Genomic DNA, 13,293 nt, shown 5'->3' with positions numbered 1-13,293 from the left:
CAGTTTCCCACTATAGCGGAGTGGCTCAAGAAAGTGGATGAGATTAAGGAGGCAGAAGAGTGGGTGGCGATGTGTAAGGACAGACATGAGAGGTTTACAAATATTTGGGCACCTTGGCAGAAGTACACTGCTGACCCTGACCCAGTGCCATCCAGCCTGGAGGTTGCATTGTTGGAGCTGGCATAACCCTCGCTGAGTACCTACAAACTGTGATGCCAATGCCTGACCCCAATCTTTACAGTCCTTCCTGCTGTCCCGATTTGTTTTTTTCTCACTCTTCTGTTATCCGGTTCTTGTGGGCGACTAGACTAAATTAACTAATTTTACTATATTTATGTTTTCCTTTATGCCTATTTATTTTTATGCTATACGATGTGTTTTTCTTTCAGTTCCTGTTTTTTGTAATATATAGCATATTGCACTAGGTAAAGTACTTGACCTATAATCCTATTGCATTTGCGAGGCTCCTGCCCTCGGTGTTCCAGGAGGGGCCTGGGCGGTTGTACCCCTAGATAGAGGTTTGATAGAAGCCTCGTTGCCTCCCTCCTCCAGTGGAGCCAGTGGGGTGCGCTGCAGCTGCCTCACAGGGTGATGCCGCCAAAAAATTCTGGAGTTGATTGTTAGCATGTATCCTGTATTTTCCCCGAGGTCACATAGGGGATATACCCCTAGAAATGTTGCCTTATGCGTTTTCCCCCCTTCCCAAGTTTCCCTTCCCATCCCCCTTTGTATCTTATGTTTTTGTAGTCAGGCATGCCAAAGCATTTATCTCTGCTTCCTTATTTGCAAACCCTCATCAGTAAAGAATTGTTTGATATATGTTGTATTCTGTGTGTCAAAAATAAAGAAAATATACATACACATACATACACACACACATATAAACACAAAAAACATACCAGCTCCCTTTCACACTGGGGTGTTTTTCAGGCGCCTTGGCGTTTACAGGCACTTTTTTTTTTTTTTTAAAGGGCCTGAAAGAAGCCTCATCTGCAATCCCAATGTGAAAGCCTGAGTGCTTTCAGAGCCCTTTCACACTGCCTGAAAAACACTGGTAAAGCTCCATCAAGACCCCTTTTACACTGGGGCGTTTTGGCGTTAAAAAAAGCCCCTCTATGGGAAAGGGCGCTTTAGGAGCGGTGTATGCAACGAAATGTGGCATGTAAGTGGGTGAAGAGAACTTAAAGCAGAAGTTTACCCAAAAGTGAAAACTCGGCTTTAAGGGTCTAATGATATAGCACCACCAGGTGTGTTATGTTCAGAAAGATGAGAAGTAAATCTGCATCACATATTGGTGGCTTTTAAAATTGGGGGTCTCTCATAAAAACTTATGTCTATAGAAAACCAGGCAGAAGTCACTCTGCTACAGTAGACTTGGTAACAAGTCTACAGGAGACCAACCAAGAGGCTGGTCACTGCAGTAAATGGAATAGATGTTCTTGGGAGCATGATTGTATAGATAGGGGTAACTGTGCAGGATTTTGAATATCTGTGAAATACTCCCCAAGATAACTGCACCTTGTGATATAGAATAAACCTCAAATATTATGGGATTTTGTAGGCAAAGAAAAATATATTAAATTTATAAAATGTTATTTGTATTATAGCAAATTACAATAAAAATTCCCACATGGGAAATGAAAAATATTGCAGCAATATAGTATCAATTATACAATAATCTCTGTTAGACATAAAGTGGTAGTTTCCATCTACTTGCCGTTCCGTTCATAGGTACAGTACAGACCAAAAGTTTGGACACACCTTCTCAATCAAAGAGTTTTCTTTATTTTCATGACTATGAAAATTGTAGATTCACACTGAAGGCATCAAGACTATGAATTGACACATGTGGAATTATACATAACAAAAAAGTGTGAAACTGAAAATATATTTCATATTCTAGGTTCTTCAAAGTAGCCACCTTTTGCAGCAGACACATCTCTAGAACTGTCATGAGGAGACTGTGTGAATCCGGCCTTCATGGTAGAATATCTGCTAGGAAACCACTGCTAAAGAAATGCAACAAGCAGAAGAGACTTGTTTGGGCTAAAGAACACAAGGAATGGACATTAGACCAGTGGAAATCTGTGCTTTGGTCTGATGAGTCCAAACTTGAGATCTTTGGTTCCAACCCCCGTGTCTTTGTGTGACGCAGAAAAGGTGAACGGATAGACTCTACATGCCTGGTTCCCATAGTGAAGCATGGAGGAGGAGGTGTGATGGTGCTTTGCTGGTGACACTGTTGGGGATTTAATCAAAATTTAAGGCATACTGAACCAGCATGGCTACCACAACATCTTGCAGCGGCATGCTATTCCATCCGGTATGCGTTTAGTTGGACCATCATTTATTTTTCAACAGGACAATGACCCCAAACACACCTCCAGGCTGTGTAAGGGCTATTTGATCAAGAAGGAGAGTGATGGGGTGCTGCGCCAGGTGACTACCTCTTGAAGCTCATCAAGAGAATGCCAAGAGTGTGCCAAGCAGTAATCAAAGCAAAAGGTGGCTACTTTGAAGAAACTAGAATATGAAATAGATTTTATTTATTTTTATATTTAGTTTTGATGCCTTCAGTGTGAATCTACAATTTTCATAATCATGAAAATAAAGAAAACTCTTTGAATGAGAAGGTGTGTTCAAACTTTTGGTTTGTACTTCTATATACAGAGGAATACAGTAGAAGGGGCAATTCCAATATTTTTCATTTCCCATGTGGGGATTTTGATTCTAATTTGCTATAATAAAAAAAAAAATTATTATAAGTGCTCCACTTTTAAAGTGGTTGTAAACCCACTTTTGAAATCTTGGAATTCACACCACCAGGGACCCGGCTGACTACATAGCACTTAATGTGACACCGCTATTTGACATGCTTAAGCACAGGACACAGGTGTGGGCACGTTTGCCCCTGGGTGTTATGGGCCGCATAAGTCTTATCAAAATGGTTTTGCTGCCTAAAATGTTATATGTGATCTGGCACTCTCCTGTGTATCTGGTGCTCAGGCTTTTCAAATCTATAGAAGCTCTTTTAAAACCGTTCGTATGGGGCAACAACAGGCATAAGCTCCCGTGGCACAAGCTTAAGAATCCCACTGACCTGGCGGGAATGGCCCTCCCTGACTTTGGCCTGTACTACCTTGCGGCCCAGCTCTCTCAAATTTTTCACATTGACAAGACCGACAGGGACAGGTTTTTGAGTTTTCTCTGCCCCAAATGGACACGGCCAACAATGGATTCCATGGTGGCGATAATTGGGAAGGCGGAAGGGGTGGGTGGACAAGCTGACCGTAAGAACCTTATGTACCAATACAGGAGAATCTGGACCCTGGCGTCTGATAAACTGCACATCCCAACCTTGCACAACTTTACCTCGTTATGGCATAACGTTGCCCTTCCCGAATTTAACACACTACCGGATAGCGAACTTTGGTGTACAAGGGGCATTTTTTACCTATCCCACATCACCTTGAACGGAGGACTGAAAACATATGAACAGTTACAGGTGGAGTTCTCGCTCCCAGATTACATGTACTTCAGGTATCTGCAGCTTAATCATGCTTTTCATGCACAATTCCCCCTGGGAAACCCCATTGTAGGGACTAATCCCCTGATGGGGGCTGTAAAATACCCAGACCCTAAGAAGCTCATCTCAAACTTCTACACTATGCTGATGCTCCCAATGGCTACTGTGGGGGCGTATGCTCTGAAATCTAGGTGGGGGGGGGGGGGGGGGCCATGGGCCCCAAAGCAGATGATAAATGGAGTGACACCTTGGACACATGTAAACTGGTCTCCCCTAAACTATCTGATCGGCTGACTCAGATATTTATAACGCACAGGGCGTATCTTACGCCGTTAAGGATATCAAAATACAAAAGCGACTCCTCGGCTGCATGTCCAATGTGTGGTCAAGAGACGGGTACTTTCTTCCACCTCCTATGGAGCTGCCCTAAGATACAGGTCTTCTGGTCCCAGGTTGTAAAGTTCCTCCACGACACCATGGGGTCCCCTATAACCCTGGAACCAAAATCGTGCCTCCTGGGAATTTTCCCTAACACCGACATTAATAAATTCTCTAAAATATTTTTACACAAAACGCTTTTTTCTGCATGTAAAGTGGTTGCTAGAGTGTGGATGAGGCCTGATCCCCCGCTGTTTCGCAATGGATTGCGGAGGTTAATGTAGCCTTACCTTACAAAAAATTGATATACTCTCACAGAGGTTGCCCTTCTAAATACGAAAAAGTATGGGATAAGTGGCTCAAAGCTGCAGACACATGTGTATAGATAGACGGACCGTTGCCTGATACGCTTGACCCCTCGTTTGGCCAATGGGGGGGTGTATTTGTTTTGAGGAGACGGGACCCCGAGCAGCACGTGATGTTTATATTCTGTAATGATGTACTGTTATTGGCGCCGATTGTGTGTTTTTTTTTTTTTACTTATGTCTCTGTCATTAGGGAATGATGTCATATTTAAATGTTCAGAGATACTGTCAGACACACTTGTTGGTGGTATGGCATCCTTTTTTGTATGTACTGTGTCTTTTCTCTTTGCTTAATAAAAAGATTTTTTTGGAAAAAAAAACACTTTTGAAAAAAAAATAAAAAAAACACCACACCTGCAAGACAAAGGCATAATGAGCTAGTAAACATATAGTCTAAAGACAGGTATTTGCACCCACTTCTGGCCACCCAGTCTGCGGGTAGACTGCAGGCAGGGCGTCAGATCCCGCCCCCCGTTGTTTTTTTTGGAAACATACGGCTCCCAGAACACAGTGGGGACCAATGAGCATGACTCGGGCATGCGACGTAGGGAACCGGGCAGTAAAGCCGCAATGCTTCACTTCCTGGTTCCCTCACCGAGGATGGCGGTAGGGATAGCAGAGTGACGAGCGATCGATTGTCCTCTGCTGCGGACGGTGCTGGACTCCAGGACAGGTAAGTGTCCGAATATTAAAAGTTAGCAGCTGCAGTATTTGTAGCTATAGAATAAAAAGAATGTGCTACTGATTTTTAGGGCCCGGGTGATATTTGCGCAAATGTTTAACAAAACAATATATTCGCAAAAAATTCTCAGAAAAAGACTTCTGCACATGTGGATGAAGATTAGGGCCATTCTGGGATTTGTCTCATCACATGTTCTAGCGCATCCACGCAAAAGAGTAGTGAAGGAACTAACTGATTAACTTTTCAGTCAAGGCATAGTCATGGAATACAGGATTGTGTTAATTGCTCATTACCCTAGTCCAGTCAGCTGCAGTTTAATATACTGAAATTGCAGTGACAAGCTGAGCCTGCAAAAGTAAAGAAAGCATTTAAGAGTGACTCAAACTTAGTATCTGCAGAACCTTTGAATGAAAGGACATCTTCAGTTTAGTACAGTAAGATGTTAGTCCAAGAATAAAACAGCAGGATCAACTACTGGAACCAACAAATTTTTTCGCGAAACAAAGATTACCCATTCTATTTGTTCATGAACGGGAATGTCTTTTTAGACTCTGCAGGTCTCTTTGTTCCTAAAAAGGCATAGCAAATTGTAGGGAGAATCAAGAGCAATGCTGAGGCTCTGTTGGGCACAGCAGAGTAAGCATATCCACATTAGCAATCATATTACAAGAAGCTGCAGCTTCAGGTTTAAGGCTGCATTCACACCTAAGCGACAAAACGCCCGACGCGGGACGCTTCTGCCACTAGAGGGGAGAATTCCCATTGCTGTCTATGGAGATGGTTCACATCTCATAGACGCGCAACGCCTGTCGCCTGAAAAAAAGTCCCGGACCCTTTTTTTCACGCGACAGGCGCGTTTTCCCATAGACAGCAATGGGAATACTTTTAGGAAAAAATAAATAAAAAATTGAAACCTTTGTACTCGCGGCAAATCTGCCGCTACACGCGAACGCGGCTGTCGCTTAGGTGTGAATGCAGCCTTAGGCCCCATTCACACCTAGGCGTTTTTACGCCTGAAGCGCACTGCTCACAAACGCCAGAGGGGAGAATTAACATTATTCCCTATGGTGACTGTTCACGCCTGAACGCCCAAACGCCTGTCGCGCGAAGCTCAAACAAGTCCCGGACCTTTTTTTGTCGCGCGTATCGTGCGGTTTGGGCGTATTTGAGCGTTTTTTTTCCCCATCGAAAGTAATGGGAAATGCGCGAATTGAGCGTATCGCGCGACAACGGGCGTTTGCTACGGGCGTTTCGTCGCTTTAATAAATAGAACTTGTCGCCCATGCAGAAGATTAAAAAAATCTACCAACATAGCAACAAGTGATGAAAAGATGATCATTTTTCCTATTGGCTAAAATTAAAAACGCCGAAGTACAAAAACGTCGCACGACGCTGTATGCAAACGCGCGACAAAACGCCAGAAAAAAACGCCCAAAAAAACGACCGACGCTCAGGTGTGAATGCAGCCTTAAGGAGTGTGGCTTGGAGGGAGGAGTCAAGCTTTCAAGGTTTTTACCAAGATAGTCCCCATCTGTATGCACTTCTTGTAATGTTGTATTAGAAGACCTTAAAAGGAGTTAATTAAAAAGATGATGGAAGACTCCAAAGTTAAAATAAACTAGTTCAGCTAATAGTGATTTCTCTGTTCATCGCCTTAGGATACCATAAAAAATTAAATAAAAAATAGACTCATGAAATAGGGTAGTTGTAGGGGAATTGCCCTGACATGTCCTCGCCCATCACCTGAAGCTGCAAATGTATAACCCAGGGCCTATAAATACTTAGCCTGTGTCCTGTACTGTGCAGCTAAGAAAGTATCTTATTACACCTGTACGTTGCGGTAACATGTACTGTCCCTTTGGTAGCCCATTCCTTTTGAATAGGCTTACCAGCGCACCTTGTAGTTCATTGAGAACTACAAGCTGTTAGCCACAATGGCCGACGTTGGTTGTAGTTCATTCAGAACTCTTTATTTACGTGGCTGTGTGGGCAGAGCCGCATTGTTTTGTTTGAATTGTGACAGTGGATGCAGGGAGAATTATCTCCCTGTCTGCTGTCACAATGTAGGACCGACCAGGTCAGGGTGGCAGCAGGTGATTTAGTAACATGTTAGCCCTTAAACATGGGAGTAACACAGCCCTCAAAAAATCCACTCGCCTGCTCGCATTTTGCGAGTGGATTCTGAGGTCTGGCGAGGAAGGGCTGCCTGGGAGTCGGGGGGGGGGGGGGGGGCGAACCGTCAGCCTGGCTGTGTCAAATGGGAGTCCTTCTCCCAGCGATCACGTTGGCCAGAGGGGGAAGAGAGCCGCCCAGGTGTTCAGAGCGCAGCGGGAGGAACACAGTGATAACAGCTTTCATTTCAATAGCCGTGTTCCCCACCGCTCGCTGTCAGATACAGCCCCGCCCCCTGGTCCCGGGACTTTGATTGACAGATCACCCGTCACTGGGATTGGATGGGTGATCTGTCTATCAAAGTTCCCCGACCAGGGGGGGGGGCTGTATATGACGTTGCATGGTGGGAACACGGCTATTGAAATTAAATCTGTTATCCTGTGTTCCCCCCGCTGCACTCTGAACACCTGGGCGGCTATCCAGTTCCTCTCCTCGGCTGCACAGGTAGGCTGCAAGGTGGACACAAGGCTCCATGGTGGGCAGTGGGCACGCGGCTGCCTTGGTGAGCACACAAGACTGCATTGATGGGCACACAAGACTGCATTGGTGGGCACTTAGCACACGGCTGCCTGGTGGACACAAGACTGCATTGGTGGCCATAAGACTTCATTGGTGGGCACAAGTCTGCATAGTGGACACAAGACTGCATTGGTGGGCACTGGGCAGAAGGTTGCATGCTGGACACAAGACTGCATCGGTGGGCACTGGGCACACAGCTGCATGGTGGACACGAGACTGCATTGGTGGACACAAGGCTGCATGGTGGCCACTGGGTACACGGCTGCATTGGTGGGCACTAGGCACAAGGCTGCGTTGATGGGCACAAGGCTGCATGGTGGACACACGCAGCCTGCATTGGTGGGCACGGATAAAGTTGTTTTTAATATTTATTTTAATAACTTAATTCTGCATAATACATTTGAGTGTCATTTTATGAGAGCGTGTATAGGGGCGGGTGGGCTGGGTGGGACAACTGGTGGCGAGTAACCCTTGAGGCTAGCAGCTCAGGACTTGAAATTTTGAGCCCTGGTGCAACACATTACTAAAGGTGAACCTATCCTTTAAAAAATTAATTTCTGTGGAAAGACGTTTTAACCACTTAAGGACCTCTAACACCCTAGAGAAAAAATGGCGGTCATTGCAATACTTTTTGTCACACTGTATTTGCGCAGCGGTCTTACTAGCGCACTTTTTGGAAAAAAAATCACTTTTTTTAATAAAAAAAATAAAACAGTAAAGCTAGCGCAATTTTATTTTTAAATTGTGAAAGATAATGTTACGCCGAGTAAAATGATACCAAACATGTCATGCTTTAAAATTGCGCCCGATCGTGAAACGGCGTCAAACTTTTACCCTTAAAAACCTCCAGAGGCGACGTTTTAGAAAATTCTATAGGTTGCATATTTTACAGTTACAGAGGGGTTCTAGGGCTAGAATTATTGCTCTCACTCAAACGTTCGCAGCGATACCTCACTTGTGCAATTTGAACACTATTTTCATATGTGGGCGCTACTCACGTACGCGTTCGCTTCTGCACACGAGCTCGTCGGGACAGGGCGCTTAAAAAAATGTATTTTTGTTTTCTCATTTATCTTTATTTTATTAACTTTTACAACGTTTAATAAAAAAAAAAAATGGGTCACTTTTATTCCTATTACAAGGAATATAAACATCCCTTGTAATAGGAAAAAGCATGACAGGTCCTCTTAAATATGAGATCTGGGGTCAAAAAGTAATAAAAAAAAATTGTCATTTGAAAAAAAACATGACAACAGGAAAATGTGCCTTTAAGAAGAATGGGCGGAGGTGACGTTTTGACGTCGCTTCCACCCTGCTATGGAGACGGGTGGTGGCCATCTTGCCCTCACTTGTATCCCAGCCAAGCAGAAGACAGGACCCGATCGCCTCCGCCGCTGTCGACGGGGGCGTGGGTCCTTAAGTGGTTAAATAAACTAAATGTATCCTTTCTTTAAAGCCAGCGAGAAAATCCTGCATTTAAATAATGGGAACCCACGCAAGCTACATGCTCAAATGTGTTTTTAGAAAAGTAAATAAACTACCTTGTTTGCACTTTCTGTAGGATCGCCACATAGTTTCTTCAACAATTTGGTTAATCTGCTGAAACTCTGAAGTAATAAACAATGAGGAATATCAAGAGCACACAACTCCAGCATATAGGTCATCTGATAAAGAAAAATAGCATTTTAGTTAATGTGAGTAAATCAACATACAACTAATAAATACAATTACAACTAGACTTACCAGTTGACGTGTTGCCATGGTAAATACAGAATCATTCAACTTTCCAATGATCTCCTTTCCACTGCATTGACTCAGCAGATACTCAAGAACATCTTTAGTGTTCGACAGGAAAAGGTCAATATCTAGAAAAACACAATTGATTGTAAATGTATCTGCAAAATACACAAGCAACAGTGCTGTTTGAAGAAATGTAAAGCCAAGGCACAATACAGTGCTGTATTCAGTAAAGAAGTGGTATCACCTTATCTTAAAATGTCAGTAAAACGCAATAAAAGTCTGTATAAGACAATAACACTTTAAACCAGGGGTGCCCAATGGCTGGCCCGTGGCACCCTCCGATGTAGCCCATGACCACCTGCTCTAGGATGGCAGGTTGGCAAGCCCAGATCACAGGTTCCCAACCTGCCATCCCAGAGCATCAGTGTGAAGAATGGAGCCGGCAGTAGAGGAATCATGCACCTGCAGTAGAAAGCAGAGACGATGCTTCCGGTATAGTGCCAGATCCTGCCACAGGCCAAATACCAAATGCACTCCACCTCCTGGGACAGCAGCCGTCAGGCATACCCGCCCTGGGGAGCAGCAGCAGCCACCAGCCATACCCGTTCTCTACACTGATACAGTAGCTACCCTGTGTCACAATTGCGCCCGCTCATGGCGACTAACCAACCACGACGGGCGTTTCGTGACTGGGCTATATGAGGAACTAAAGGAATAAGGGGGAATTTCTACTGAGCATGCAAGACTGGCTGTAATACTTTCACAGCCCGCACTACCTTTGGCCACCACTAGAGGGAGACGCCACTCCAATCCACCTAGCTGACCACACACAGGCAGATACAAATCTTACATACAATCTGGTGCACGCTAAGGGTTGGGAAACAGTCTCGCAATTACTACACACTTCTAGGATTCCTCCAGCTATCCTGCAAGCTAGAACTCTGGTGTTAATCACTCTTCCCACTGTCCCCACACCCACACATTAAACGATAGCCTGTCACCACCCAACAGTTTGTCCGCAGACTGGTCTGCTGAGCCACCACACACATAGATCGCCGTCGGGCAGATCTGTTGGCTTACAATCTGCATGCAATCTGCCAACTGCATACCGATTGGCACGTAACAGACTGAACACTTAGGCACTAAAATACAATAACCTCTCCAGAGATATGAGTCGGAGCTTAGTACACAGAAGTCACTTATTAATTTTATCATTTAATATCCCGAAAGTGGGCAGCGCATACAAAAATACAAGTTAGGCTTACCGGTAACTTGTTTTCCAGAAGTCTTTCAGGACAGCACCTTGAGATATCATGATCCTCCCACTCCATCAGGAAACACCTTCTTTCATCCTTTTAAAAAGGAGGCCCCTCCTTGCACTCCTCAGTTGTTATAGAGAAAACCTCCGGCCCCGGCTGGAACACACAAGCATATATGTTAGTCACAGCATAGTACATCACAAACAAATAGGGCGGGTCGTTGCTGTCCTGAAAGACTTCTGGAAAACAAGTTACCGGTAAGCCTAACTTGTATTTTCCCGAGGCGTCTTTCAGGACAGCACCTTGAGAGGACCACAGAGACTTACTACCTTAGGGCGGGACGACAGCTTGTAGGACCTTCCTGCCAAAAGCCTGATCACTAGCTGAGGCGAGGTCCAACCTATAGTGTCGCACGAACGTGTGGAAACTTGACCACGTCGCTGCCCTGCAGATTTGCTCCGGCGTGGCACCAGCTCTTTCTGCCCAGGAAGTTGCGAGAGCTCTGGTCGAATGGGCACGGATACCTTCTGGCGGAGTCAGGCCTGACTGTAAATAAGCTTCCCTGATAGCCAGCTTCAGCCATCTAGCTAGTGTTCCCCTAGATGCCTGCTGACCCCTTTTGTTACCCCCAAAAAGGACAAATAAAGAATCCGAGCATCTAAACGGGTTTGTTATGTCTAAATAATACAACAAGACCCGTTTGACATCCAACATATGAAAAAATAACTCTTTTTCACCCGAAGGGTTAGAACAAAAAGTGGGAAGTACAATGTCCTGTACACGATTACTGTTAGAAGCCACTTTGGGCAAAAATTTAGGGTCAGTTTTAAGCACTACCCTATCTGAGAATATACATAAATAAGGCTCCTTCACTGACAGGGCCTGCAACTCGCTGATCCTACGTGCTGAGGTAATAGCGATTAAAAATAAAGTTTTAAAGGTAAGGTTCCTAACTGAAGCTTCCCCTAAGGGTTCAAAAGGCTTGCTTGCCAAAGATCTCAAGACCACTGAGAGTTCCCACTTTGGGAAACCCTTTAACCTTGGTGGTCTAGACCTCAAAAGAGATCTAAAAAATCTCACCACCAATGGTTCTATGGCTACAGATCTTTCCAAAAAAACTGAAAGTGCGGATACCTGTACCTTAAGGGTGCTAACAGCCAAGCCCTTATCAGCCCCCTCCTGTAAAAATTCCAGGATGGATTTTAGCTCCCTAGGGTCCTGACTCGAAGAGCTACACCAAGAGGAAAAAACTTTCCAAACCTTGGTGTAAATGGCTCGGGTTACTTTCTTCCTGCTGTTGAGTAAGGTGGAAACCAAGCGGTCGGAGAACCCCTTTCCACTCAGGATTTCCCTTTCAGAAGCCACGCGGTCAAGGACAGCCGTGCCACATCTGGGTGGGAAATTGGACCCTGAACTAGGAGGTCCTGCCTGAGGGGCAGGTGCCAGTAAGGCCTGGTTGACAAGGCTAGAAGCGTTGCAAACCATGCCCTCTTGGGCCAGAATGGGGCGATGAGAATGACTGGCACACTTTCTCTCTGAACTTTCCTCAGAACTAGGGGAATTAGCTGAAACGGGGGAAAGGCAAAGCAGAGGTGGAAATCCCAGGGATGCGACAGAGCGTCTACCCCTAGGGACCCATCCCCCCGACTCAGCGAAAAGTATTTTCCTACCTGGGAGTTCTCCCTCGAGGCAAATAAGTCTACCTCTGGGAGACCCCACCTGCTGGTGATCTCTGAGAAGACCTCCGCATTCAGGGACCACTCTGACTCCCGAATCTGGTGTCTGCTTAAGAAATCCGCCACCGTATTGAGGGACCCCTTTAGGTGTAGGGCTGACAAGGAGAGTAAATTGCTCTCTACCCAGGAGAGAATCTCTGTGGCCAGGGACAGAAGCGAAGGGCTTCTTGTACCCCCCTGCCTGTTCAAGTATGCTACTGTTGTAGCGTTGTCCGATAGGACCTGAACATGATGGCCTCTGAGACGTGGAGCAAACTCCACTAGTGCCAGGGCCACCGTCTTTAGTTCCCTCCAATTTGAGGAACGCAGGGCTTCCTCCCTTGACCACCTCCCCTGTGAAAATTTCTCTTCTAGGTGCGCTCCCCATCCCCAGGCGCTGGCATCCGTGGTGAGCCTTAGTCCCACGGGGAAGGACCACTCCAGACCCTCTGCAAGCACTCGCTGGTTTTTCCACCAGTAAAGGGATCTTACTACCCGGGCCGGAATTTTCACCCGGGTGTCCAGAGAACTGGTTTTCCGATCCCATGTCTTTAAAAGAAAAGCCTGCAGGGGCCTGAAATGTAACCTCGCCCATTGGACCGCCGGCATGGTGGAGGTCAAAATTCCTAGGGATGCCATTACCTGCCTGACCATCAAAGACTGATGGGACTGAAGCAACCGAACAGTGTCCAAGACCTTGGATGCTTTTTCTGGGGGGAGAAAAATTCTCTGGTTCCGCGAATCCACCTGGTATCCCAGAAAACGAATCTTTTGAGAAGGAACCAGGGCGGATTTTTGAAGGTTTAAAATCCATCCTAGGGATTCCAAATGGGTTCGTGCCAGAGAAAGATCCCTCAACAATTTTACCTCTGAGGGGGCAAAGAAGAGGAGGTCGTCCAAGTAAGGGATGACTGCTATTCCTTGTAGCCGTAGCGGG

At 45.5% G+C, this 13,293-nt stretch overlaps 1 protein-coding gene across 2 annotated transcripts in view; it reads right to left on the bottom strand.

Annotated features, from left to right (window-relative positions):
* The window catches only part of ZZEF1 (zinc finger ZZ-type and EF-hand domain containing 1), a 300,633-nt gene that overhangs the window by 176,449 nt on the left and 110,891 nt on the right, over nt 1–13,293 (bottom strand). For both annotated transcript variants that reach the window (XM_040336714.1, XM_040336715.1), the window contains exons 20-21: nt 9,386–9,507; nt 9,184–9,306 (exon numbers count right to left, since the gene is read on the bottom strand). In XM_040336714.1, coding sequence (XP_040192648.1) covers nt 9,184–9,306; nt 9,386–9,507 — 245 coding nt within the window. The remainder of the gene's footprint in view (nt 1–9,183; nt 9,307–9,385; nt 9,508–13,293) is intronic.

This window comes from Rana temporaria, chromosome 2, assembly GCF_905171775.1.
Source record: "Rana temporaria chromosome 2, aRanTem1.1, whole genome shotgun sequence".
NCBI lineage: Eukaryota > Metazoa > Chordata > Amphibia > Anura > Ranidae > Rana > Rana temporaria.
This window is presented reverse-complemented; position numbering and strand designations above follow the sequence as displayed.